This window comes from Anguilla anguilla, chromosome 7 (assembly GCF_013347855.1).
Source record: "Anguilla anguilla isolate fAngAng1 chromosome 7, fAngAng1.pri, whole genome shotgun sequence".
Classification (NCBI taxonomy): Eukaryota; Metazoa; Chordata; class Actinopteri; order Anguilliformes; family Anguillidae; genus Anguilla; species Anguilla anguilla.
The window spans coordinates 46,741,975-46,769,872 of record NC_049207.1 but is presented as its reverse complement, the minus strand read 5'-3'; the positions used below and the strand labels follow the sequence as shown (position 1 = coordinate 46,769,872).

The window sequence follows — 27,898 nt, the reverse complement described above, 5'->3', positions numbered from 1 at the left end:
CTCTCTCCAGTGAGGAAGCCCTTGTTTACAAACGTTGCTCTCTCCCCCCTCCCTCCCTTGAGCGGGACACTGGGTTTCCGTGGTAACCACAGCCCCCAGTCACTCGGCCCAGCTGCAGATTAGTTTGGGGGGGGGGGGTAGCGGCAGAGTCAATGATGGAACGACAGAGGAGGGAGGGAAGGAGGGAGGGGTGGGAAAAGTTAGGGGAGAAGGAGGAACTGCAAGGAAAGATAACCCACAAAGTCAGAGAGAAGGTCTCTGAGATTTCAGCTCGCAAGCCAGAGAAGGGAGGGTCTTGTCCCCTCTAGAAGTTACCGGAATTTCGTTTTGTGAGGCGATTGTGGGAGGTAGAGGGAGGGGCAGGGGTCTGTGACTGCTCCAGGACTGCCAGCGGAGAGATTGTGAAAGTTTAAAAAAGAGAAAGAAGGATCGGAGCAAAGGAGGGCGGCAGCAGGGGAGGCCATGCGGGCGGACAGATCCCTCTCCAGGGTCCCGCTTCACAAAATGAGAGCCCGCGGGAGAGCTTCTGCAGGGTCCGTCCAGCTAGGAAAGGTAAGAGAGACTGTGTGTGTGTGTGTGTGTGTGTGTGTGTGTGGCATGTGTGTGTGTTCAAATGTTCGTGTTTGTGAGAAACTGTGTTTGAGTGTGTGTGTTCAAATGTTTGTGAGCAACTGTGTGTGTGCGTGTGTGTGTGGCATGTGTGTATCTTCAAATGTTTGTGTTTGTGAGAAACTGTGAGTGTGTGTGTGCACATGCAGTTCAGTAGGTTCATCATTGAACCTCTTCTGCACCAAGTCTTCATGAAGTGAAGTCTTCATGCCTGCATATTATGATACAGAAAGGGCGATTACTCTCAATAAACCAATTATTGAGAGTAATCACCCCCCCCCCCCCCCATCAGTGCGCAAGGCCATCCTCATTTGGACAATGGAGATGGAGTTGATTTCCAGACAGTGTTTGGCTTTCCACTTTACCTCTTCACAATCACCTATAACCTGGAAGAGCTATGCTGATAACTCACCTATTAGGCCTTAACAGTGAATGGGACAAATGAAAGCAACTCTCCTTGGTTACTTGGTTCACTTTGCCTGGCAAGCCACCCTGTGTGATGAATTACTGCAATTAAGAATTAACAAGAGAAATAGCAACAAGTCAATTACTTAGCAACATTGTTTATTCAACAACAACGTAACTGCGTTTGCTTGGTTTAGGGGTCACATCAAAGTTTCATCACTCTAAAAAAAATGCATGAAATGCGTCAGTCGGTTTTCCCAGGAGAACCCTTTTCCCAAGCTCCTGACTCTGGGAACTCTTCAGGGAATAGCTGGGAATTATAAAAATCTGCTCCGCTCGGAGTTACAAAGACAGTCTTGGGAACTGCGGGGTTGAACCCCGGAAGTCACAAAGAAATAAAGACATGAAGGATTATGGGAAAATAACTTTAGAGCTTTTTTTGATGAAGATTTAAGAAGGACAAGTGAAGAAGAAACGCATTCTAGTTGAAATGTCTGAAGTACTTCAGAATTATTTGTCTGGGAAAGCACACTGTATAAAGGACAGGGAAACCCTAGCCATCACTTCTCTATGTGACCTGTGGACTCTGTGTACCTGTCCTATCATACCTGCTCTCTCCCTCGCATTCCTACCTGAATAAACAGACAGACAGCCAGTTTGGGAGAGCAGAGAGGGGTGTGTCAGTCACAGGACTGGCAGACTTCTATAGCATTGTTGGATCCCCCCTCCCTCAACCACCCCCCCCCCCCCCCCCCCACTTGGGGAGACCAGGAGAAAGCTGGCAAAAGGCTTTTAGAGGCTGCTCTGCAGAGGCTGTAAGAGGGTTGGTTGGTTGGCTTTCGTGTTTTTGTGTTTTTACTGCAAGAGTTCTGTCTGAAGCAGGACCTGCTCCCCTGGAGGGGGCTCAGCAAGACCTGTTCCGGGACAGTGGGATTAATATGAGGCTCTAATTGCATACTGTCTGCTGAACTAAACTCCTGCCTCTAGTGTCTAACTCTTTCCAACCAACTGAAACAATGGCACTTTGTGTATATGTACATATCTAACAGAGAAAGGCACCTAGTTTATATGTACATATTTAAACAGTATGAGATTTGCCTGGTGTGTATGTACATACCAACCAGAGAGAGAGCCATTCGGTTTATATGCACATATCAAACAGAGAGAGAGACACCTGTTTATATGTACATGTCAAACAGAGAGAGAGAGCCACCTGGTGTATATGTACATATCAAACAGAGACAGTCACTTGGTTTATATGCACTTATCAAACAGAGAGAGAGAGACACCTGTTATTATGTACATTCAACCAGAGAGAGAGCCACTTGGTTAAACAGAAGAAGAAGAAATGCTCTCTCACGCATAATGGATTGTTTTGGAGCAGCCGTGTCTATTCCTGTGTCCCCTCGCTGTTTTGGGACTTCACCAAGCGTGGTTCCTGTCTGCCATTCATCCTTTCCCAAAGAGAAAGAGACCTAGGGGGAAACGGGGGGAGGGCTGGGTTTAAGTGGGACAGTGGATAGCGGGGTGGGCTGTGTGTGCGCTCGCGTAGATACGTGCATGTGCATATGTGTGTGTCTGTGCATGCACGTATGTAGTGTGTGTGTGGGTTTGTGTGTGTATGTGTGTGTGTGTGTGTATGCATGTATGTAGCGTGTGTGTGTGTGTGTGTGTGTGTGTATGCATGTACGTAGTGTGTGTGTGTGTGTGTGTGTGTGTGTGTGTGTGTGTGCGTGTGCAGCCAGTGTTCCCACAGGCTGACCGATAGCAGTGTTTACTGTCTCGTGAGGATGTTGAGCAAAATTCCCTGTAGACAGCCAAACGGAACACACACATACACACACACACACACACACACACACACACACAGGCACACACACACACTACGTACATGCATACACACACACACACACACACACAGGCACACACACACACACAGACACACACACGCAGTCAGCCCTCTGGCAGCATTCCAGGAGACCACTCTGGGATCTGCTTGGGAAAAGAGACCCCCCCCGCCCCCTGACAGACAACCCCCCCCCCGCCCCAAATTACATTACACTACATTCCATTGCATTACAGTTCATTAACCTACATTACACTGTTACACTACATTACACTGAATTTCATTAGACTACATTACATTACCCTATAATTACACAACACTGCATTACTCCACATTACATTCCGACCTGGATCATATACTTTAACCCTTTAGACTCAAGGACAATCCTTATAATACTGACAAATGTCTGTGTTTCCTTGATTGTGTTCAGCTGTCCAGTAACGTGGGACCACATGGTCTGTAGGGTACTATATAAAAAAATGAAATTTTAATTGACTAAACAAAAATTAATATTCTATGCATTTACGGGGCACTCTTATCTGAAGCAGTTTTCAATGCAAAGTGCATTTGCATTTAATACAGCATTAAGTAACACTAAGAGTAACTTCTACCTCTCATTGAAAGTTGCTTTATATGAAAAAGCAGTCATTATCACAGTAGTGGGGGGATTGTTCAGGGCGGTGTTTTTCCAAGCATATATGAAAGTTTCCATTTCGGTAATTTCAGTATCCATCTCTGCGCTAGCTCTATACACAAACATGCTGTCACTCTCATGAGCCGAGCAGCTTTGTATCAGCACCAAACGTTCCATAAAACATAAATGTTTATTTCATATATTTATGTAGATATATTGTTAGCCTAGACAGTTAAAGGTTATGTTCAGCTCTCAAGTAACATTAGTAATGCATCAAATATTAAAGAACAATCTGGAACATATTGCAGACGCTAAGATATCTTGCAGTACAGTAATGCATCAAATATTCAAGAACAATCTGGAACATATTGCATACGCTAAAATATCTTGCAGCTGTCATATAATGAATAGCTGGTTCCTGCTTCTCATCAGCGTGAAGATGCAAGATTGGACTATTATGTCTCACTTTGTCCCAGATCCATTTTTAGGGGGAAAGTCTTCTTCCCAGACCACTTATCTCTCCCTGTATGAGAGCCTGTTTTGCAAGATGATAATTTACTATTAATACATTTGAAATGGGCAGCGAGACATAGCTGGAGCAGAGGCGACTATCTTGTTGAAGTCAGTGATCAGTAGAGCCATTTATTTCTTATCGTAGGAAGGGGGGGGGGTAGGGTTAGGGTGAGGTTAGGGTTAGGCAGGATGAGCAGGGTGGGATCCATGTCAGTTAAAATCCAGACCTGTTTCTCTGCTGCCTTGGTTTGCTTTCCCCAGCAAAAGGGCTTGGAACAGGTCAGATCTGTATGTTAGCATATACACATATGCTTGTGTGTGTGTGTGTGTGTGTGTGTGTACATGACTACGAACAGCATTATACTGTAGAATGTGTGAGGAGATTCCAGTACATGGAGCACACATTATCCCTGAATATTTATTGAGAAAGCATTGACTCTCCAGAGGAGGTCTGATGAGTGCTAAGTGAGATGTTCAGCTGCTTGCAGGCGAGGCTTAACATTTTCACACACAAACGTACGTACAGTATAAAGCGCATTGGCTTCGGGCCAGTCACACCTGTCAGTCACGGAGATTCTCAGTGAGAAAACCTTCAGTGGAGATTACTTTCGTCTTTATATTAAAAATATATTTCACAGCAACGTATTGAATAATACTATATATAAACTGCAATAATGCGCATTTGCCCATATATTATTAAGTGGTACAATATCTTTTCTGATATTGATAACGCATTTTCTTTCAATTTGCTGACGGTTTGTCCCATTCCTCTAAGGGTTTGTAAAAGAGGCTGAGAGAAGCTGGTGATGTCACGCTGTGTGCTGTTCCTTCAGCGTCGGAGCAAAGTGGGCCGAACGCTCCCTTTATGGGAACCAGCTGTGTAGCGTACTGGGCCTGCGTTGTGCTGGGACTGACACCGAGCCCTGAAACAGTGGCTCTGTCCTGGGACCCGGTGGTTATTTTACACCGTACAGGCCAACACAGTACTGCAAGTGAGCCAGTGACTGTTTTATTTTACCTGGAGGGCCGCAGGGTCTGCAGGTTTAACTCCAGTCCTGGAGGGCCGCAGGGTCTGCATCCTCCTCTTACACCTCTCTCACACGCAATCACACACATACACACTGTTTTTCATTTTTCTCTCTGTCTCTGTCGTTGGGGGTGGGGGGGGGAGTAAAGGAAGAAAAACAGATGAAGAAAAGTAGATGTTTTCGTGAACATGTAAAGGCCTCACATCTGAAAATCATTTGCGCCTACAGACCCGTTTGGGCTGACTCAAATCTCTTGGCTCTTTTCTGGAGGTATGGGGGTCATGTAAATCAAACTGAGTTAATCATCAGTCACAAGTGGCTGTGGTGAGGGGGGGGGGGGGGGGGGGAGGCGGGGGTTTGCAAGGCGTCAAAGGGGTGGTTTTAAAATCACCTGACTGCGTGGGACAGGTTTCAAAGAAAGAACACAGGACTGGTTGCTCTTATATTATCTTGGATATCCCCTGTCATGTTCACAAAGCCAGTTTATATCAAAGAGATGTATCACACACTTGTATCACACACTCTGTAATCTGGAGCGTGGCTGTGGTTTTCTGTTGGTTGTGACTCGTGTTCTTAGTCATATTTTGCTTTAAGGGTTCAGCAGTGAGTATGGAGTATCCAGTATCCGTGCAGTTTGCCAAGCAGGCCCCAGAACTCACGCCCTCACTACAAACTGGCTAATTTAATAGCTTTCTCCTCTGCATGAGGGGCTAGTGTTTTAACTGCATTAAAAAACAAACATTTTTAAAGTAATCTCAACAAGTATTTTAGTCTTATATTTAGTCTTAAAATCTTATTTTTTATTAGTTTCTTGCTAAATAAGAAAACATATTGCCACTGAGGTGAGTCAGTCTGACTAATTTGAAGATTTGCCAAAGGGGTAATAAATTTCACTTGTCAGTAAACAGTAACTTAAAACAAGCTAGTATTTTCTACTTGAGAGAAAAAATAAGATTTTTTTTGTCTCATTACAAGACTAAAACACTTGTTGAGATTTTTTAGGCTCTCTGCTCTCAGCCACAATACTCAGTCCGCATATTTTAAATGTTTGTTGCGTTGGCCGCAGTAAGATATTTTGTGGATATCTTTGACACTCTGGTCTAAGTGGCCTCTTCTTGAGCTGGAATATTTCTGATGTTCCCCCTAGTGTGCGTGTGTGTGTGTGTGTTTCTGCGTGCGTGCGTGCTTGCATGTGAGCATGTGTGTTCATGTATGTGTGTGTGAGTGCATGATTTTTTGGGGAAATTCCAGTGTTTTTTCCTCTCAGGAGTTCCTGCTGTTTTGGCAGTTCCACCATGTGATACTTATTTATCCTCACATTTTGTAATCTTGTGCTTTTCCACAGGTGGTATTCATCTTGGACGAGGTCTATCCAGGAAAAGATATTATTCTTTTTTTTATCTCAGTGGTCCGATCTAATCATATGAAAATGAAATAAAAAGTTAACTATTTTGACCTTTTTTTCCTGAGACAAAAACACCTGGAAACCATTCTTAGAGTTTTGTGAATATGGGGAATCAGGCAGTATCTGCAGCCCAGGTGAGATGTTTACCTGTCTGTTCTCACAGGTGAGCACTGAAGATGCCTGCTGCTAACACCATGACTGGCGGGAATGCGCTGCTGCTCAGTACAAACACTGAAAACTGCATCTACCAATCAGCTAACGGGTGAGTGCCAGAGGGGCGGGGCCTAGGCCAGGCAGGGTCACTTTACAACGTTCACTGTATTTAATTAAATAATATCTGCTGGTTATCACATTATTTATTTATTTTAAAAGCTACATATTGAAGTATTCCTTCCCCCTCCCCTGTTTTAAGCCTTACTTTGTTTTTAAACCAGATCAGATTGAAAAGTAAAAGGAAAATAAAAATAATAACTTTGGGGTTACCAAGGCCAGCTCATGCAAGCATGCAGCCTCCTATGTCAACATATGATAATGGTTGCTGAGGTTTTTTCATAACCATGTCCCAGAAGGGAAGGGGCTTGTTTGGCTTGTTGAGAGTACTATTTAGTACTCTTTGTTCTATTTTCCTTCTTTCTTCCTGTTTTTTGTTTACTCGAATAGCAGCACTCATTGTTACATATAAAACACAAATGACAATGACAACTTAGTTAATCACTACCTAGTTCAGAGGTCATACCGTAGACTGAAAGAAGCCGTGAAAGGCTGTACCCATCAGGAAGAGATTGCTCATTCCAAATGTGTGCATTTATTTCTGTATGCATGAAGTCCAGAGTGGCTAGTGCAACCCAATTCTACAGGTCATTAGAAGTCCATAAATGGGCTTATGCTGACTTTCATACAAACTTCTAGAGCGTCTGACTCAAACGCTTCCCTTTAAAAACGAGGCTCAGTTTTGCTGAGGTTTTCCTTCAATTATGACAATATATACGCACTGAACAGTATGTTTAGTAGGCAGCACATACTGTGAGAAGGCACATACGGACACAGCCAGGTTCACGATCACTCTTCATCTTTTCCTTGTCACCCATTTGAAACCCTCTGCCTCTCCTCCTCCTCCTCCTCCTCCTCCTCTTCCTCTCTGTTTGCTCAGCTGGGCTGTGACAGGTCAGGTCTGCTGTTCAGCGAGCGAAGCCTAGTCTCAGTGCAGTCATGTGACTCCATCTCTCGCTTTTGCTTTCTCCTGCTCTTTCTTTCCCCTCTCCCATGCTCTCTTTCTCTGGGCCAAGAATGTCGACCTACTTTCCACTCACAGCGCTCCTCATGTTTTAAATAAAAAATCTCCGCCAGAAGAACGAGGCAAAGGAAATTAAGCACACAATGTTTTTTTGTTTTTTTTTTTTGCTTGAGCTTCACAACAGCTTTCATTTTAGTTTAGAATTGTGTAAATTTGTTTTAAGTCAATCATTGGGAATGGAGAAGCTTTTTAACTTGTCGACTGTATGAGCTCCAAATATGTACCCTGCCAGTAAAGCGATTCACATTTCTCTCCCTCTGTTTATTGAGCAGAGAAAAAAAATGACTTATGAACTTACGAACCGGCCCGGGCCAAAGCTTCTGTTTACTCATTGAGGCAGTTCATGAAATCTTAAAGAGAATGTCATTAATAAAGAGACAAACAAGAAAGTGTCCACTTCGCTGCAGCACAAATGTGCCGTTGATAAGCAGAAATGAGTTATGGGCTGGCCAGGAAGCTTAAAGAATAGCTGTAGATGAACCCCAGAGAGGTTCATAAGTGATATAGGGGCACACTGGGGGTGCTAACACAGAACCCTGTTTATTCGCTTTCAGGCTTCAGCGCTGTGGGTCAAAGATTGGGGAGCCTCCTCCTGGGGCCCCACCCCAACCAGGGGAGTCCAAGACCCCCCTGAGTGACACCCCAAGGTGGTCCGCCATGCTTGCCCACAAGAGGGTGATGAATGCAACCCCCCCGGCCAACGAGAATGGCCTGTCAGGGAGAAACATGGCCAGCATCCGTGACAAAATTTCCCGATGGGAGGGGCTGGAGAAGAAGGAGCCCGCCTCTCCGCAGACCCGCTCATCGTCTCCAACGGCAACAGCAAAAGGGGCGGAAAGCACCAAGAAGGACGATGGTGGAGCCATCGAGACACAAAGAGGGGAGGGTAGCAGGAAGCTGGCCTGCTGGGAGAGGCAGGACTCTGGGAAAGAGAACGTAGGGAAACTTGGGGATTTGAGGCCTAAGTCCCCAGAGGGGCCTGGATGGAGGGAGCGAGAGAAAAGAGAGAGGGAGAGGGGGGCCTCGGAGAAAGATAACTGTGGGATGCATGCGGAGACCGTCCGGGACAAGAGGTCGGTTTCGACCCACATTGAAAAGCTGGAGCGGGCTGTGAAGGATAGTAATGGCGGCTCCTCTCTGGGGTTGCCAGGCAACTACTTTACCCCCCCTCAGAAGGGGGAGCAGGGCAAAGCAGAGCGGAGGGCTACGGAACCTATTTTTGGGTCGTTGGGCGTGGTCAGTCGGGGGCCCTCGCGGGGCCGGAGGGGGCAGGACCCGAATAACGTTTACACAGAACCGGGGTCCCCCTCAATCAACCCCCTCCCCAAACCCCAACGCACCTTCCGGCACCACACCCCCGACGGGATCCATGGCTCTGCCCAGAGCAAAAGTAGGAGGAACCTCCCTCCTCTGCCCTCCATACCTGCCCCACCCCTGCCCACCTGCCCCCCTCCCACGGGGGCACAAAGAAGGGCACGAGCAGACTGGCGCAAGAACACCAGCAACAGGTAAGAGTCCGAGAAACGTGAAAAATTCTGATTTTACTGAGAGTATTTTTACACTCACTGCATACTTTTTAATCTATATTCAAAACTTTAAAAACATACACTCATTGTGTTTGGTGAGCATTTGGATGAATAAAGATGTATAACGTTGTGTGAAACACAGCCCTACCTTAGTCCTCTCTGTATATCACTCACCTGGGGTACCTGTCTGCTCCTCCCCTACAGGAAGTCGTTTGAGTTTGAGGATGTGCTGCAGGTGTCCCCGGAGGCCCGTGGGGTTGACTGGTACGCCCAATCCAAGACGTCCCTCGCCCCCGCTCCGTCCGAGGAGAACGTTTACGAGGATATTTTAGGTAAGCGCTGTCCTCCAGAGGAACACGGGGAAATGGGCTCGTCTCCTCTCCTTTTTTTTTAGACGGGATGTTTTTGCTCTAAAACAATTTTGGTCACAAAGAACCACAGTGGTCTGCTGTATTTTGTTACGCACTAAAATTAGCCACCATTTCAGACACAAACGGTTGTTGGGTTGACTGTAAACAACAGCTTTAATGGCTCAATGAAGTGGTGAGCACCAATTAAAACCAGCAGACCCTGCGGCTCTCCAGGACCACAGAGGGGATGCTTTGTGCTGTTTGTCCCAAACTGGTGAGAACATAGACCAACACTGATTCATGGATATTTGTTTGCACAGACTACCGTAAACCTCGCTCTTCTGCGTTTGACCACATCTGCAAATGCGAGACCGCGAGGATTCTGTGCACTCTTGTAGGACACATGTTCAGATATTTGTTGGGCAGGGAGGCATTGCATCGCCAACATTCTTTATATGAGAGATGCCGTTTCATTGCGAGAGATACTGCAGTCCCTACCAGAAGAAAACCGCTAATTCATCGGTGGACAGGCCACAACCGACTCTGACCGGGAGAATTCAGTAGACACTTTGAGAGCCGTAAACTCAGACAGATTAATGGAGTTGAAGGGAAGACGACCACAGCCTGGCTTTCAGGGGAGTCAGAACTGGACGTCCTATTCCAATATTTTCTGATATGTTCCTCCACCTACGTACAGGAGTTAGCTAGCATCTGGTAGAGTGATTGAGGAAAGAGAAGAGGTGTGTGTGTGTGTGAGAGAGACAGAGAGAATGAGAGAGCACTTCAACTCTGATATCTGAAGTCAATTATGGGCCCTGAGGTCGTAAATCTAATTCCCATCAGCCCATGCACACAATCCTAACTTTTATTTTTGCTCCATTTGTGGTATTGGCGCTTTTAATATCAGGTTTCATTCACGTGTGCGCTGGCAGACTTCGATTCAACATTGTTCCGAATTTGTGTAGCGTAACTAATCTTTCCCACTGCACATAGCTGACGTTACCCTCGTTGTTTTGCCACGATGGCTTTTGGATGAAAGCCTCTCTGCTCCGTGGATAAACAAGAACGCGCAGTCGGTGACGCCGCGATCCGTGAATGATGGTCCTTCCGCTGGAGTCGAGCCACACATCTGGACCGAAGCAGAAGAAAAACAAATACGGAAAGACGCGTCACGTGTTTCCAGAAGAGAGCGTGTGTGGCTGAGCGGGTCGCTCTGCTGAATTTACAGGGAAGCATTTCGCAGCGATGATGAGCTCGGCTTGGGAATACAGTTGCGCATTCCAAACTGGGAGTAAAAAAAGACGGGTGGAATAATAAATAAACGAGCGAATGAATAAATAAACATAAATACACAAACAAACTGTCCGCTGAAATGGAACAGCGAGCCACAAATAGCGGCGACCGTTTAAAAAAACCTTTATTTGCCAGGGCTGCCGCAGCAGAGTTATGCCAGTGCAGTTCTGGGGTGTCAGTGGCGCTTGTAATTTCTGACTTCCCCATTTCACTGGCATCCCGCAGATCAACCAGCCAAAGAAAACCCCTATGAGGACATTGAGTTGGCGCGCCCTTTCCTTGATAACAAGAGCCCTCGACCCCTGTCGCCCTCCTCACCTCCCCCTGACACCCCTACAAAGGTAAAGACTGACCTGGGACAAGTTTTTTTTTTTCTTTTTCCAGTAGCAGGGTAGTCACTGACATAAGTATCAGTCTTTCAATGTGTGTGTGCTTTTAAACATTTCTTAAAATAACTACAGTACTCATTAGGAAGAGATATCCCATCCCAAACGTGTAGTAAACCTGGGGTTCCATGAAGGGGCATCAGATAGAGACAAAATAGTTCTCTTGTAATTGTGCTTAAAGTATTTTTCAGCAGAAAATGGGTGGACATTGTAGGGGATTGTGGTATTAATACATGTGAAATGCAGTAGGTGCACCAGGGAAAGTGGGGTACAGTATCTTAGTTTTGGGGTACTTACACCCCTTTCCCCGGCTGTGTCAGCTGACCTCCAGGCCAGTGTTCTTCAGACAGAACTCGGAGCGTCTGGCCTTTAAGCTCCTGGACCTGCGGAAGTCCGGCAGAGATGGGGGAGTGGGGTCGCCCCCGCGGAGCAGCCCCCCCTCCACCCCGAGCAGCCCCGACGAAATGCCCTGCCCCTCCGGGGACGCCTACGGCCGCAGACGCAGGAAAATCCCAAAGGTAGGGGGGCGGGGCCAGGTGCGGAGATGGTGGGTGGAGTCAAAGGGCGGAGACAGTGGGAGGAGACAGGGCAGGGCAGCTTTTTTTGGAAGCGCTGTGTTAACTTGTGATTTTAATTTTACGGTTTAGAGCAATGATAGAAACTGTTGTTTTGACAGAGAGATTGCAGGTTCAGATCTCAGGTGCTGTACCGCCATTTTAGCCCTGAGCAATGGTCCTTAGCCTGAACTGCCTAAGTGAAAATATGTGTTGATAGATTGGATGTAATAATGTAAGCTGTGTAAGTTGCTTTGGATAAGGGCATCTGAGAAACAAATTAATATAAATGCTCCATATTTTGATGTTCATAATGATGCAGTGCTCACCCCGTGTCTCTTTGCCTTGGCCCTTAGCTGGTTCTGAAGATCAATGGGATCTTCGAGGCCCGGAGGGGAAAGAAACATGTGAAGAGGATGTCCCAGTCCGCAGAGTCCAGCTCTGGCAGAGGTGTGTGTGTGTGTGTGCGTGTGTGTGTGTGTGTGTGTGTGCGTGTATGCGGGCATATGTGTGAGTGTGTGTGTGCTTGTGTGTGTGTTCATGTGTTTGTGCGGGCATGTGTATGTGTGTGCCTGTGCACGTGTCCTTGTGTGTGCGGGTGTGTGTGTGTGTGTTAGTTTAGGGTCACAGCATTGACCCTCTGCACATGCTTAGTCATTAATCTCCATGTTGTCTTATTCACTGCTGCAGTAACAGATGATAACAGTGAGTCAGAGAGCGACACGGAGGAGAAGCTGAAAGGTGAGACGGCGTGTTGAATTCAAAAGCTCTGCTCTGATTGGTGGGTAAAGACTGGACCTGTTTGTGACTGAACAGCGCCCCCCTGTGTGTGCCCCAGTGCATAGCCTGCGGCTGGTGTCCCTACAGTCCATGCTGAAGCAGACCGGTCGGTGCCGGACGCTGGAGAGGGACCTGATGGAGCTGACGGAACGTCGGCTCTTTGAGTACTTCCTGGTTGTGGCACTGCACAAGGCCAAGGCTGGCGCCCCCTACCTGCCGGAGGTCACGCAGCAGTTTCCTCTCAAGGTTTGTGGGCAGGCCAGTTGGTGGGGCTTGGTCAATGACTGCAACGTGATAGGAGACACTGCCTAGGGACTGCGCCCATTGGTGGATGCCAGTGCTGATGGTAATGTTATCTCGATGGCATGTTGGTGACAGTCACTGTTTACTGGCAAAAATATACTGTAAATATTTTTTCAGTCTGTGTTAGATAGGTGTGTGTGCATGCATGCGTGTGTGTATGTGTGCATGTGTGTGTGTGTGTATATGTGTACATGCTTGTGTACCTGTGTGCATTTGTGTGTGTGTGTGTGTGTAACTAAATTCTCTGCTGGCTGCAGTTGGAGAGGAGCTTTAAGTTTCTTCGGGAGAGGGAGGACCAGCTGAAGCTCATCCCTCAGTTCTGTTTCCCCGATGCCAAGGACTGGGCCCCCATCGACTGCTTCCCCAGGTGAGGCTACCTGCCACACCCTGAGCCTCACCCTGCCATACCCTGCCCCATCCTACTACACCCTGCCACACCCTGTCCCACCCCGCCACGCCCTGTCCCACCCTGCCCTGGTCCACTGCCTAGTATGCTGTGTGTGGGTCCACAATTCTCAAAGCTTTATAGTGAGGCTGGAGTCGGAACTTGGAAACCAAGGCAGTTGTAAATCAAATTGTTGTAATGCAGTTTTTATTCACTCTCGTATGTACTGCGAAAATGTGTATTTAGTTTCCATCGAAAAGGCTTATTTTAGAGATGGGATGGGAAAAGATTTTTATCTCCTGTTTATGTGTTTTCAGTGAAACTTTCTCATTTGTCTTGACTGGTGAAGACGGAAGTAGAAGATTTGGATACTGTCGTCGGTTACTGGTAAAGAAAAAAAAGGAACTGTTAACAACATAAATAAATAAATAGTTACACCGTACACAGCACACTGACTTGTGGGAAGTATTGTTCTTCCCAGCTGAGATTTCTGGGAAATGCATTTCTTCCCAGCCGAGATCTGTGGGGAATGCAGTTCTTCTCCACTTGTGATAGATATGACTTGATGAGGACTTGTGTTTTCTCCTCTCTGTACATGTTAAACACATCATTTCCCTTACGGAACTGGAGAGTATGCTGCAGCATATTGTGCTGTTTTGTGTCATTTTGTGCTGTTTTGTGTCATATTGTGCTGTTTTGTGTCATTTTGTGCTGTTTTGTGTCATATTGTGCTGTTTTTTGTCATAATGTGTTATTTTGTATGCTCGTAGCCTGGTGGTAAGGGAAGAAGGCTGCCGGAGGTGTACTGCATTGTGAGTCGACTGGGCTGCTTTGATCTCTTCTCCAAGGTATAGTGTGCCCCTTCCTACTGTCCACTGATATCACACATCCCTGTATGTGTGTGTAATCAGTAGGTACGTGTGTCTGTGTGCGTATTAAGCCTGTGTATAGTTGTACAGTAGATGTGTGTATAGTTACGCTGTGTGTATAGTTCTTCAGTAGGTGTGTGTATTAAGCGTGTGTATAGTTCTCTAGTAGGTGTGTGTGTGTACAGTAGGTGTGTGTATTATGCATGTGTATAGCACTCCAGTAGGTGTGTGTGTATAGTTGTACAGTAGGTGTGTATATTAAGTTTGTGTATAGCACTCCAGTAGGTTTGTGTGTGTACAGTAGGTGTGTGTATTAAGCATGTGTATAGTTTTCCAGTAGGTGTGTGTGTGTACAGTAGGTGTGTGTATTAAGCATGTGTATAGTTCTCCAGTGGGTGTGTGTGTATAGTTGTACAGTAGGTGTGTATATTAAGTTTGTGTATAGCACTCCAGTAGGTATGTGTGTGTACAGTAGGTGTATGTATTAAGCATGTGTATAGTTTTCCAGTACGTGTCTGTGTGTACAGTAGGTGTGTGTATTAAGCGTGTTTATAGTGGTGCAGTAGGTGTGTGTGTGTACAGTAGGTGTGTGTATTATGCGTGTGTATAGCACTCCAGTAGGTGTGTGTGTGTACAGTAGGTGTGTGTATTAAGCATGTGTATAGTTCTCCAGTGGGTGTGTGTGCTTGCTGTAGATCCTGGATGAGGTGGAGAAGCGCAGGGCCATCTCCCCCGCCCTGGTGCAGCCCTTCATGAGGGCTGTCATGGAGGCTCCCTTCCCCGCCCCCGGCAGGACCATCACCGTCAAGAACTTCCTGCCTGGAGCAGGAATCGAGGTGAGACAGGCGACAGAGCATGTGGTCATTGTGTTTTATTTCTCTCTCACGTATCCAGTACCACAAGTAGCCATAGATAACTGTATCTCTCTCTCTCTCTCATTTAAATTATGCTTTATTGCAGTGACCACGCATAGGCATAGCATTCCCGAAGCATCACTTACATGGAGTTTCTCTCTCAGGTGATTGAGCTGTGTCGGCCGTCAGACTCACGTTTGGAGCATGTGGATTTCGAGTGCCTGTTCTCCTCCCTCAGCCTGCGCCTCCTCCTGCGGGTCTTCGCCTCCCTGCTGCTGGAGCGCAGGGTCATCTTCACCGCCGACAAACTCAGGTGAGTCCCGCCTCAGGTAGCTACAGGTAACCAGAGCAAACCTCCCTATCTAACACAGAGTCATCTTCACTATCGACAAACTCAGGTGAGTCCTGCCTCAGGTAGCTACAGGTAACCCCAGGTGCCCTCTCTATGACTAACATACCCTCAATATATTACTGACTGGGACTGGTTGGCTCATTCTGATAGGATGGTGCTTTGGAAGAGAGTGTGAGCTTGTCTCCGCTCTGCCGAACTGATGAAGAGACACTGCATGGAACTGACAAACAAATACAAATACAATTTCACGTTCCGAGTTGGGAGAAATAGAAAACAATCAGGGGTAATCGGACTCAAAATGGACTTAATTGGAATCAGGCTTTTTAAGGCCAGAGGAAGTCATCACCGAACACAATGAGAACAGTGCAGTACCCAGGAGGCAGTCTGAAGGGACAAAGAAAGCAGAGCGTGACATTTAAATCTCAAACACTGCCTGAGATTCATCGCCAAGGTCCAATTTCGGGAAGTATACTTTTTTTTTTGGTGAATCAGGCATTTGGAGAGTTTCAGGAAAGAATTCTGTTGTGCTGTGTGGTTGCCATGGGAACAGTGCTTTTTGTGGAAAATGCTGGGGGCAGCCAGGAACAAGGAGAGGGCTGTTGTGAAGGTGCTGGAATACGATTGGTGAACGTGAACAGCGGCGAAACGCCAGCTCGTCCCCCTCAGGCGCTGCATGTTACCGCAGTACGTTTACCCTGACACGTGATGACCTCACATCTCCCTTTTCACTTTTTTTTTTTTCCAGGCTTAAATTTCCAAACATAGCTTCCAAAGGGAAACAGCTTGGATCCACAATGGATTTAGGATATTAAAAAACACATTCAGTGAAGCAATCTGATCGTTTTTTATTTTTCCATTCACTGACTTTTGAATGACCATTAATGAAATGGACAGAAACAACCCCCCCCCCCCCCCACACACACACACACACACAGATTTTAGCTTAAAATGGCTAATGATATTTTTAGTTTAGGCCTGCCTTCTCTTTGAAAACTGGATACAAGGGTTGCTGCATTCATTACCTTCTTCTCTATACTGTGCATGTCTTTCTTAACCTTCTGATCTGATCAGTGAAGCACTGCAAGTTTCAAGGCTTTTTATCTACAGATGAGGGGGCACCACAGCACCACCTTGTGGAGGAAATTGTGTACATAAAGGCCCTTGGGTACAATGAGTCTGATAGGTTTCATGTGGTCAGTAGCACGCTGTATTTAATATAGATTTTGTACATCTGCACATATACATTGTATATTTATTTTGGATGTGCAGTGTCTGGAATTTTAGATATATGCTTCTTTTTCAGATCTATTCTTTTTGTTATGAATAAGTGCAATCCTTTTCATTTCTGTTATTAATTACTCTCTTTCCCATTCTCTCTCTTGCTGTTCTACCTTCTCTCGCTCTCCTACCCTCTCTCTCCCACCCTCTCTCTCTTTCCCTCTCTCCTTGTCTTTCTCTCCTACCCTCTCTCTCTCTTTCTCTCTCTCTCTCTCAGTACCCTGTCTCAGTGCTGTCATGCAGTAGTGGCACTGTTGTATCCCTTCACCTGGCAGCACACCTACATCCCCGTCCTGCCCCCCTCCATGATCGACATCATCTGCACTCCCACCCCCTTCATCGTGGGGCTCCTCTCCAGCTCCCTGCCCCGTCTCAAGGAGCTCCCGGTCGAGGAGGTGAGGCCCGGAGCCCTGTCCCGTGCCACAGAAACCAGGGGGGTGTTACACAAAGCAGGCTTACTGAGTAAAACCTGAGACAGCTCTTTTTACTTCAGTCCATGTTCCAGATTTAGGAGCGTTCCAGGGTTTCCGCAGTGCTGTTATCCAGCTAACACAGTAATCCTGCTTTGTGAAACAGGGCCCAGATCTATTGAAATCTCTCCACAGCAGTGCAGTTTGACATTGTTTGGAAGGTGCTATATAAATATAATGCATTCTTTTTCTTCTTATTATTATTATTATTGCTATTATTATTACTGGATTATTTTTTTGTTAACCCAGTTGGTTAATATCATATCACAGTCTGCTTAATAAGCCTTCTTAGTGTCAGCACTAAGGCATCATAGTTCATGTATATATACAGTATGTGTGTATGCATGTGTTTGTGTGAGTGTGTATGCACACATGTGTGTGTGTCTATGTGTGTGTGTTAATGTAGAAAAACAGGAGACTTTGCCCTATAAAAACAGCAGCATGTGTAGCAGTAGCAGCAGGGCGTGAGGGTGTAGTTATAAGGGTCAGTGCTTTACCGGACTTTTGTTCTCACTGTTTTTCCTGGCCTACCAGCCCCATGGTGTCAGTGTGTGACTCATTGTCCTTGGCCCGTTTCCTCCCAAAAATAATGGTCCCGGGTCATTATGATGCACCCGCGGTGAGGACGGTGCCATCATGACTGGAAATGACATCACTCTTCCTTTGGTCTCCCCCGCCCTACGCAGGTTCTGGTGGTTGACCTTGGCAACAGTCGCTTCCTCAGACAGGTACCATCACTACGACCTCCTGTTGTGCTTCCATGGCGATGGTTAAGCAAACAAGCAGTTGCTGAGCAAAAAACTTGTAAAAGGGCACGTGTGTACACTAAACACCACCTCAAATCTGGGTGGTTTAGATTGAAGTTTCCTTATTTTTAGAAGTTCAGATATGAAGTCCCTTATCCATGCATGTTCCTCAACCCCCAGGTGGGTGGTGATTTTAGGGTGACTTGTGAGGGGAAGTTTTTAGGCACACCACCTGATGCACAGAAGGCAGTGACAGCTGTGCCTCTGGTGCCCCCTACAGGTGGATGATGAGGACTCCATTCTGCCCCACAAGCTGCAGTCTGCCCTGGAGCAGGTGCTGGAGAGGAGGAGGCAGCTGGCCTGTGAGGCAGGGGAGGGCCCCGGGGGTGAGTGTCCACCCATGTGCATCCAACCAGGCTAACGCTAACCCATCAAGGCTTATGCTAACCCAACGAGGCTAACGCTAACCCAACCAGGCTAATGCTAACACAGTGAGGCTAATGCTACCCTAACTATGCTAATGCAAAACCAACAAGGCTTCTGCTAACCCTACGAGTCTATGGCTACCCCAGCAACCACTAATGCTAACCAAACCAGGCTATCGCTAACCCAGCGAGGCTAATGCTAACCCAGCGAGGCTAACGCTAACCCAACCAGGCTAATGCTAACCCAACCATGCTAATGCTAACTAAACCAGGTTAATACTAACTCAACAAGACCAATGCTAAACCAGCAAGTTTTAGCATTAGCTTTGTTAACTCCCTTCCTCTCCCCCTTTCTTTCTCTCCCTCCCTCAGACTCCGCCTCTCTGAGCGTGGTGGTGTCCGAGGCCTTTGTGCGGTTCTTTGTGGAGGTGGTGGGACACTACCCCCTCTTCCTCAGCGGGGGGGATCGCGAGGAAGAGCTTCCCCTCTCCTCCTCCTCTTCCTCTCCTTCCCCAACTCCTCCCTACTCCTCCTCCTCTTCCTTCCAGCGGGAGGCCTTCCGCAAGGCAGTCTCCTCCAAGAGCCTGCGTCGCTTCCTGGAGGTCTTCATGGAGACCCAGATGTTTGCCGGGTTTGTCCAGGAGAGAGAGCTATGCAGGAATGCTCCAAGGGGTAGGAGCCCTCTGTGCTTCCACCATCTTGTGGTTGTACCCCGCTTGAAATACAGTGTTACAAGCTAATATGTTCTTAGTTATTGTTTATGTTCCCTATGTTTATGCTATGCTTGTTTTGGCTGTTGCTTCCGTTTCTCCTGTTGTGGATGTTTTAACAGCTGTAGCTGCTGTTGTTGTTGTTCGCGTTGTCGCCGCTTTTGTTGTCAGTGTGATTATCGTTGTTTAGTTGTCGATGTTATCGCTGGTTGCCGTTTTGGTGCTGATGTTGTTGCTGAGGTTACTGTTGTTCTTGTTGTTGTTAGTGTTTCTGTAAGAGCAGGAGTGTTTCCCTGCCCACAGGTCTGTTTGAAGTGAGGGCCCAGGAGTACCTGGACTCTCTACCTGGGAGCGAGCACCGTGGGGTGAACAAGTTCCTCAAAGGTTTAGGTGAGCCTCTGCCGCATCACTGCGGCGCGGGTTATTTTAGCTACGTTTCACACACTCATCATTTTTGTTATACATTTTGTTTTCTGATTTTTATTTTCAGGTAGCAAAATGAAATTCCTGTCCAAGAAATGATGTCCAAGAAATGATGTCCTGTGAAATGACGTGATGGCACTATTGAAACAGCACCCCCCCCCCCCCCCCCCCCCCCCTCACCGTCCACCCTATTTGGAGAGACAATGAGACAATGCTTCCCTGTCACTCAAGTGCAGTGTAGGGACAGCAGTTTCTTTAATGCCTCCTGGAGATCAACTTTCTGAGGGAAAACACCCTTCTCAAGAACACTGTGGACCAGTGAAAGGCCAATTAAAGATGGGTTTTTTTTGTGATAGCATAGGTTTCTTTTCTTCACATATGAACATAGAACAACTTCTTTTTACAACAGGAGGATATTAATTAATTTATGTTCTTTGAGACAAACTGTCTCCATCTCTTTTTTTTAAAGCAAAAGGGAGAGCTTGCCATGGGATTTTAATGATCAAGGTATTCTGCAAATTTGAGGTTTGGGGACTGTGCTATGGGTCAGTTATAAAATACAACGTGACATGCTAAAATTGTGGAAGAGACTTTAAAACATGTACAAAAAAGATCAATTTGACCAGAAAGTTTAAAGATTAAATACTGAATTATTATAAAAACATTTCTAGACATGTTTTATTTTATTTTTAGCCTTTTCAACTCCATTTTGTTTGGTTTTTATGAAGGATGTGTTTCTAAATTGCGATGTGAGTTGAGTGTTGAAATCTTTTTTAAATAAAACAATTTTTCAAACAGAAAACTTTGCAATTTGAATCTGTTTCAGTTAAGAAATATGAAAATCTGCAATGATACTGTCCAATCAGTGTGTGTGTGTGTGTGTGTGTGTATGTGTTTGGTGGTGTTGTTGGGTAGTATGGGGGCTACAGGTTCTATCCCTCTTGGACTTAAATGAAGGTGTAGAGTATGATATCAGACAGACAGCAAACACCTGGTGACCCCGGGCATGTCCTTGATTACCTTTTCACCAGGTATGGTTGCTTAAAATGAACTGTAAATGGAAAGTGGAAGTATCCCATGTGACCTGAAGAGGGCGCCAGTGACTTAGTGCCATTGCTCTTTCAATGTCACAGGAGAGAAAACATGCGCAGCATCCTTTTAAATAACATGAAGCATTGGTTCTCAGAAGAGACACCAATTTATTACTGACAGTAACTGTGTGCTTATTTCAAATACGCATTTATGTTCTCCTAACACTTTTTATTTCCAATAAAAAACACATTCCATTTTATTTGAATTACAGTAGAAACTACATCAGGAAAAGTAGTTTCCACGTTACTTTAATTTTCTTTGGTGCTGTACTTCATATTTTGTCATGGTGCATACCTTAAATATGTATTTTTGCTTTTTACCTGTGATTGTCACAGCGAGAGATACGTTTTTCTGATCTTACATACAGTCATGTCCCGCAGTTAAGTTGTTATCAAATAAATCCACTAGGGGGAGCTATTAATCACGACGCTAAAACCTAATCATCTGTGATGTTAAGTAAGAATTCGAAGTGTCCACTTGATTTCGTTCTGTGTATGTTAATCATTATTGTGGAGAAAAGAGGGCATCGAAGATATGCGTTTGTAAAATATTACACGGAAATCAATAGCAGTTATTTAAAGTGACCATTGTATAATACCAACATTTTCTCTTCAGCTTCTGAATGTGTTCATGAAAATGTCAAAATAACCATACATTTTTAAATACAATTTTTAAAAAAAAACAGTAGGCCTACAGTCCATAAATAAGTAAATACACAGGAAAATATTCAGCGCCAAAATCAACGCTTACAGAATACATTTAATTTCAACTGGGCTCAAGTACAGGCTACTTTAGAAAAACTACAGTTACTAGGGACGCGATATTTGTAGCCGGAATTTTCTTCACTAAAACGGTATTCCTCTATAGATGTTTTCGTTTTTCAGTCATGGCTTGTGTCACGGTGGAAATTCCCTATTTCCCTAATTCCCCTCAACATGACGATAGGCTACTGGGAATTAAAACCCTCCACCAGCTGTGTTGAATAATTTGTACAAGTAGCACAGAAACGTTTCGCAACAGAAACGTCCCCCCGCCCCCCAATAACATGACAATCCCCGGCCGCTGTTTTTCCCCCTCCATGTGATTTCCTTTTCCCCTACAGAGACTTGTGTTTCTTTTCCTTTTCAGACGCCGGACCCTCCCCTCGAATCCCCCACCTCCTTCATTACGTGCTCGCCGGTCGGACCAGCCTCTTTCCTCTCTCTTTCTCCCTCCCAGCCTTCATGTCATACCACAGCTAATTCCTGAAATTCCAGCCTTCCTCGCGGTCCAATCGACCCAGGAAGAGGGCGAGAAATTGTCCGCTATTCCTTTCAAAAATCAACCTAAAAAAAAAAAAAAAAAAAACGCTCGGCCTGCACGCCGGAGGGGTTCCGCCTGCTGATTAAGTTTCAACAGGTGAGTTTTCTGAAATGTTGTTTTTATTTCCTCTGTCTCTTTTTACCTATTTACTGTCGTTTATTAAATTGTGCCTTTTAAAAACTAATGTTGCGCTTTAACAACTGTCTAGCATCTCGACTTCATTAGTTAAATAAAATCTTAGTTTTACATACAACAGCGGCAGCAACAAAGCATTGCTACCACGTATTAATGTTATTTAGCCTACTGTTTCTTACTGTTCGTGTATTTTAAATATAACGTAAAATAGTTTACCTTTCTCAGAAAAATATTTTTAGAATTTCAATCATTTGTATCCCAGTGTCGTGCTTCCCAAGTTTCGGCTGGAACTTTTCAAGGAAACTAATCACGTCATCGCCACGCAGTAATCGCGTGCCTCTGGGACAGGGATAATTGCAGTTATAATAATGAATATGTTTGTATAGAGACTAGTGTCTTACATGATAATTTTTTTAAATGATAGATATCCTGGACGATCTCATTAAAAAAATAGACGTATCTGCGCTGGTGCCAGTCAACTGCCGCCGGTTGGTGAACTTATAAAATACTTAATAACTTAGTGCATTTTGCCATTTGCTTCGATAAATATGTTAACAACAATTGCAATTAATAATATTAATCTGCACCAATATTTTCAAATATTAACTCCGTAGCCTACAATGGGTTTTGGATTTGGTTATAGCCTACTTGTAAAACGTTGATGTTTTTCAGATTTTACTTACACTATTCCTGTTAACAATTAAGTTGCTTTATTTAGCCTATAATTAAAAAAATAATTTCATACATAAAGCGTTTTCCAAATTTAATAGTCGTTGGCATAGTTAAAGTATTTAAATTATTGTGGTGAATTAATTTGTTCATGATCAGCTTTATCATCATATTTTATGCCAGTATTCAGAATGTCGTCATGCGTGTCTTGTAACTGCATATAGTCTATTTTGAATACGTGTTGAAAGAATTAGCAATAACTTTCCGTTTCAACATGATATATTTAATTTGCTGCAGCCTAACCGAAAATATAACACATATAAAGGACAACAGGCTATGTGTTTAGTAGTTTTTTTTCTACCGTTGAATAGGGCTGTCATTTAGACTTTCTCCCATTTAACTATTTTGTAGCCTAATGTAGTTCGATTAGACAAAAATTGACCCGGTCTGTTCCTGGTTGCGACAAGGTTATAGGGCTTAAATAAATGCAGGACTAACCACATCTGAACTTAATTTTAAGTTTTACTTCTATTCAACGATACTAAACTGAAGTTCTGCTTGACGGTGTCTATCAGCGTGCATTTAGTCCTAGCAGTTAGAGAGATGACCCCAGCTTGTTGATAAATAAGATAAGAAAAATCAGAGCTAGCTACCACAACTAACTGGATTTATGGGTTTCTTAGCTTTAGCAAGCAGTACAGTGTGTTTGCCTCAACAACGTTTTTTCCCCCTTCGTCCATTAATGCTGATTTCAGTTGGCGATGGGGAGGACAGTTAGCACGCGACAGTGGCTGGCTGTAGCTCGGTGGGTGTCTGAGTTGCGTGCGCTCCGCCGTTGCGGTTTTTGTGAATACTCGAGTAAACGCTGGTCCTTGACAAGCCGGTAGGTGAGAAGGGGGAGGGTGTATTTTTAGCGCGGGTCCGAAAGGCTTGTCAGGCCGGTCGCTGGCGGCGGGAGTGCGGTTGTCAGGCCAGTGACAGGTGGAGTAGCCTAAGGCAGGGCCATGGCGAGGTGGGTGGGGTGGGGTAGGGCGGGGCCAGCGCACAGCAAACAGGTCACTTTGTTCTGACTGTGTAAGGGTATCTGTCTATCCCTGTCTTTTGTTCCATTCCCGTGTCCCTCCACCCCTGGCATCCGATCATCCCTCCTTTCTCCTGCTTCACACCTCTGGGAATTGCACTGCGTCTCTTCCCCATGGTCCCGGGTCCTGTCTTCATTGCTGCTCTCACACTCACTTTGAACTGATGTCACTGATGGCATGGCTTTAGTCTAATTGCTCTTGTTTGCCTTTTGAGGACAATGACACCCTGAATATTTTTTTTATTTTATTGGTTGGCTTGTAGCCATGCTGTAATGAAAGCCTGCTCTCATTGCCCCACCCCACACCCCTATCAGAGATGGAGTTATTTTTGCTGATGTGCAATTTCCCAGATGTCCACCAAAATGTATAATCAGAAAATATGGCCGCAAGCGACAATTAATGGGGTCCAAGCAGCATTGGGCAAATGACGCACAACTGCACAGCTTTATTTATCATTTGTCAAGATGTAATGAGTGAAACAGAACACCTGACTCTGATCAATCTTGAAATAGAAGGATTTTGAATGTAGGCCAAGTAGCTGATTAGTTTGAGTCAAAAATATGAAAAATACATGCTTCATCTGATGGTGGCCCTATGGAGCACAAGTATTTGTACTCGATATATTAGTTAGTTAGTCACCCATATTAACCACAAATTTTGAGTGTGTGTTGTGACCAACAGCTTTGGATTTTTGAAATTCTTTTGATAATTTTTGATTTTGATAACATCAGCACACCTCAGGGTCAGAATCCTGTGTTTAGAATTTTTTTTTTTTTGTCTTGGAGTTCATTTTGGCTGGTGAATGCAGGATTTAAATGATAGAATATGACCTACTACAGAAATTCTGCACATGTTTGAATCTTAATCAGCTCTCTTTACTGAAGGTAAAGACACCACGTTTTTAATCTAGGCCAAAGAATGTCAGAGTTATATTAAAAAATGCACAAAATGTGCCCTACCTGAAGGTAGCATTATGGAGCATTAAAAATTGTGGTCAAAATCACTTGTGGCCATGAGCAAAGTACATTTGTGTAGGTTTTGTCCCTCTCACACGCACAATTCAAGAGTTAGGCCTAACTTCCTGTTTTCGTGTTTTCGCCACAAACTTTGTGAGAGTGGTACGGTGAAACGCTTTGGGAGCAGAAAAATTAGTTGGAGAAATTTTTTTTGTGGAAAAATTGTGAAAAATTAAATACGGTGGATATTGTACACCATGCGTGCATCTTCTGCACAACTCAAGAAATCTGCCAAAAAAGGTTTTGTTTAGTCGATAACTTAGGCATGGATTCAATCAACATTCCTCCTTAACCCTGACGTACCAAAACAAACAATACAACAGTTTGGTGACTTCATTGTTGTCGATTGCACAAAATCACCAGTTTGTGGCACAGAAGAAAAACAAAAAAACGAAACAAATTGATGAATAATGAAATCAAACAATTGCATTTAATTGTGAGGTGGAGTAATGTTAAGGACAAATGTTTGAATCCAGCTTGTATTGGTGAAGGTGTGTGCCTTTGGGCTGGGAGCCTTTTGTGCAAAGCATGGCACTGTATTATATATTTCCCTAGTGCAGGCCCTGATCCAAAGCTACATATATTTACCATCCTGTTCAGTCCATTCGCTATATACTGAAGCAGCTCTGACTGAGCATTCTAACCTGTGTGAAAGTGCACAGCTGTGGAGCTCCAGTCTGTCCTCAGTGGACTTCTCGGCTTGTTCCGCAGGCACAGAGCGGTGGAACTTAAACGTTAGCAGACTGCCGTTTACCCGTCGAGTCATTACGGCGCGGATTCCCGGCAATCAGCGTTTTCGGGGTGGGTGCGTGCGCGTCGCGGGCTGTCTGAGGAATCCGCCGCGCTCTTCCCGCATCGCCGGAATTCCTCCGTCACCGCCGCCGAAGTGAGGATGATCCCGGGATGTGTGTGCGGCCCGGGAAACAAAGAATTCCCTGTGGGCCTTGCCTTGCCTTGCCCTGCCCTGTCCGCGTCTCAGAAATCCTCCCTCCCCAAACACCTATCTGTGAGGGTGTGCGGGTTCCACAGAGACGCCTGCATCACCAGGGCGGTTAGTTACATTTACAGCAAGATTTAACAGGAGCGTGCATGAGAACGGGCCATTCGGCCCACCCGGAACATAAAAAAAAACATAAGGATACACAATGAGAGGAAAAGGCCATTCAGCCCAGCTAGAACATAAGAACATACTGTAAGGATACATAATGAGGAGAACAGGCTGTCCAGTCCATATAGAACAGAAGAACATAAGAATACATAATGAGAATAGGCCATTCTGCCCATCTAGAACATAAGAACTTAAGAATGCATAATGAAGAGAACAGGCCATTCAGCCCACCTAGAACATAAGAACACATAATGAGAAGAACAGGCCATTCAGCCCGTATAAAGCATAAGAACACATAATGAGCAGAAAAAGCCATTCAGCTCATTTAGAACATGTCTCTGGATCAGGACTCTTCGAGGTCGTCTCCACGGCAACGGCCGTGTCCTCGTCATCAGTATCAGACGGCAGAGACAATGTTGAGACTGTGGTGGAGATGAAGTCCATGGACTTACACACACACGCACATGAAGATAACACACACACCACCTCCTACTCAACGCCTTCTTGGCTCCCACCCCCCCTCCCTCCCCCGTTACAGTGCAGTCTGCTGAGGGTTGATGCGATGCGCCTGAGCGGCTGCGCGCTCCCCCCAGTGTCTGTGCTGCGACACTTCCCCTCCCCGACACCCTACCCCCTACCACGTGTGCAAGTCTTCGAGTTTTGTTGTAATGTTTGTAATGTTTGTAATGTTTTTATGATGTTGCTATGTGCTGAGGTTTTTCTTCGTTTCAATGAAACGAGTGCCCTCTCGTTTCATCGAAAGGACTGTTTTTTTCCTCCTCCTTCCTCCTGTTCTCTCATTTCTCATCTAATAAGTTGGTGCCGCAGATGGCTGCCTCGGTGTGTTGACCAAAGCAAATTCCTTGTATGTGTAAATGTACTTGGCAATAAAATACGATTCTGATTCTGATTCTGATTCTGATTCTGAAGAAGGCATAATAAAGAGTCCGTTCAATCCACCTATTATCCAACTCTGTATCAGGCTTGGAACTTAACACTCTGAAGGTCTTGCCTCTACCACATGACCTGGCAACCTTCTGTATCCCATGCATTGAAATCTTGTTAAAAAAATTTAAGAAAAAAACAAAGTCCTGATATCAGTGCAGAAATTACCTTCGGCTAATTCCCTAAAGGTGAACTTGCCTTGAGCTAAAATTTGACCTCTGGTTGATGTTGAGAGCTGCTCTCTGTATCCAAGGAGACCCAGAGAAACGACCTGTCCCGTACTGGAGATTTGTGATTCCCAGGGCTCTCCGAAAACAGCAGATTTTTTCCAGGATCGGGGAGCATGTGGGTCCCATTATCTGCCTAGGAATGGCAGAGGGGCGTGGGGGGGGGGGGGGGGGGGGGGGGGGGGGGCGCGTGGGAGCATGCAACAGGGTATGGGGCAACAGGTTTTGGGCCAAGTACAGAGCACACTGTGTTGTGCAGCTGTGCACTCAAATTCCCAGAGGCCCCTGAAGTGCCGACGTTTAACAACTTCTGTCATCCCTCTGCATCCATCTTCAAACTGTCTGGGGAAATAGGCACTGGCTTTCCTATAGTGCCGTGTGGCCTGTAGGGTGTGAAATAGTCTCTGGCTCTCCTGTAGTACTATGTAGCTTGTAGGGTGTTATAGAGTCCAGGGCTGCATTGGTGATTCCAAATTCGGAATACAAGACATTTAAATTGGGGGGAAATTGTGGGAAAGAACCCAGAAAGAAAATTTGGTTCTTTCATTCACAGAACTTTTACTTGCAGTGGTTCCAATTCCAAACCTTTGCTGTTATAGTTTTTTTTAAGGAGTGTGTTTCCGAGGTCCACATTCCAGACCTGATTAGAGGAGATTGTGTTCAGAGGGCTAGTGAGCCACTTCAGAGTCCCCCCCCCCACCCCAACCTCACAAACACTCACACTGGGCCTTGGTTTGGAGGGATGAGGAGCGCTGAAGTGGCTTGCTAGCCCTTCAGAGCCAGAGTTTTGGTACAGGCACACGGGCTGGTCTGGTGCAGCTGTTTTGTTTTCATTTTGAATGTGCTTCTGACTGCTGCAGCAGCTGGGGGATTAGCCAGACTCG

The 27,898-nt window shown here is 45.4% G+C and overlaps 1 protein-coding gene across 1 annotated transcript; it reads left to right on the top strand.

The window, feature by feature from the left end:
- Positions 1-174: 174 nt before the first annotated feature.
- Positions 175-19,537, top strand: si:dkey-82f1.1 (DENN domain-containing protein 2A). The gene is made up of 20 exons (XM_035424731.1): positions 175-552; positions 6,604-6,702; positions 8,289-9,242; positions 9,465-9,592; positions 11,129-11,244; positions 11,610-11,807; positions 12,200-12,293; positions 12,534-12,584; positions 12,682-12,869; positions 13,184-13,293; positions 13,629-13,698; positions 14,082-14,159; positions 14,876-15,016; positions 15,199-15,347; positions 16,882-17,059; positions 17,821-17,862; positions 18,161-18,266; positions 18,678-18,977; positions 19,319-19,405; positions 19,506-19,537. Exons 2-20 carry the CDS (start codon positions 6,617-6,619, stop codon positions 19,535-19,537), a joined length of 3,108 nt encoding a protein of 1,035 aa, XP_035280622.1. The 5' UTR covers positions 175-552; positions 6,604-6,616.
- The last annotated feature ends 8,361 nt before the right edge of the window (positions 19,538-27,898 follow it).

Excerpts from the sequence above, each read along its gene's own strand:
- si:dkey-82f1.1 (XM_035424731.1), top strand. The coding sequence starts at position 6,617 with ATGCCTGCTGCTAACACCATGACTGGCGGGAATGCGCTGCTGCTCAGT. Across the intron at positions 11,808-12,199 it reads GACGCAGGAAAATCCCAAAG|CTGGTTCTGAAGATCAATGG; the intron begins GTAGGGGGGCGG and ends CTTGGCCCTTAG. Across the intron at positions 19,406-19,505 it reads CAAGTTCCTCAAAGGTTTAG|GTAGCAAAATGAAATTCCTG; the intron begins GTGAGCCTCTGC and ends TTTTATTTTCAG.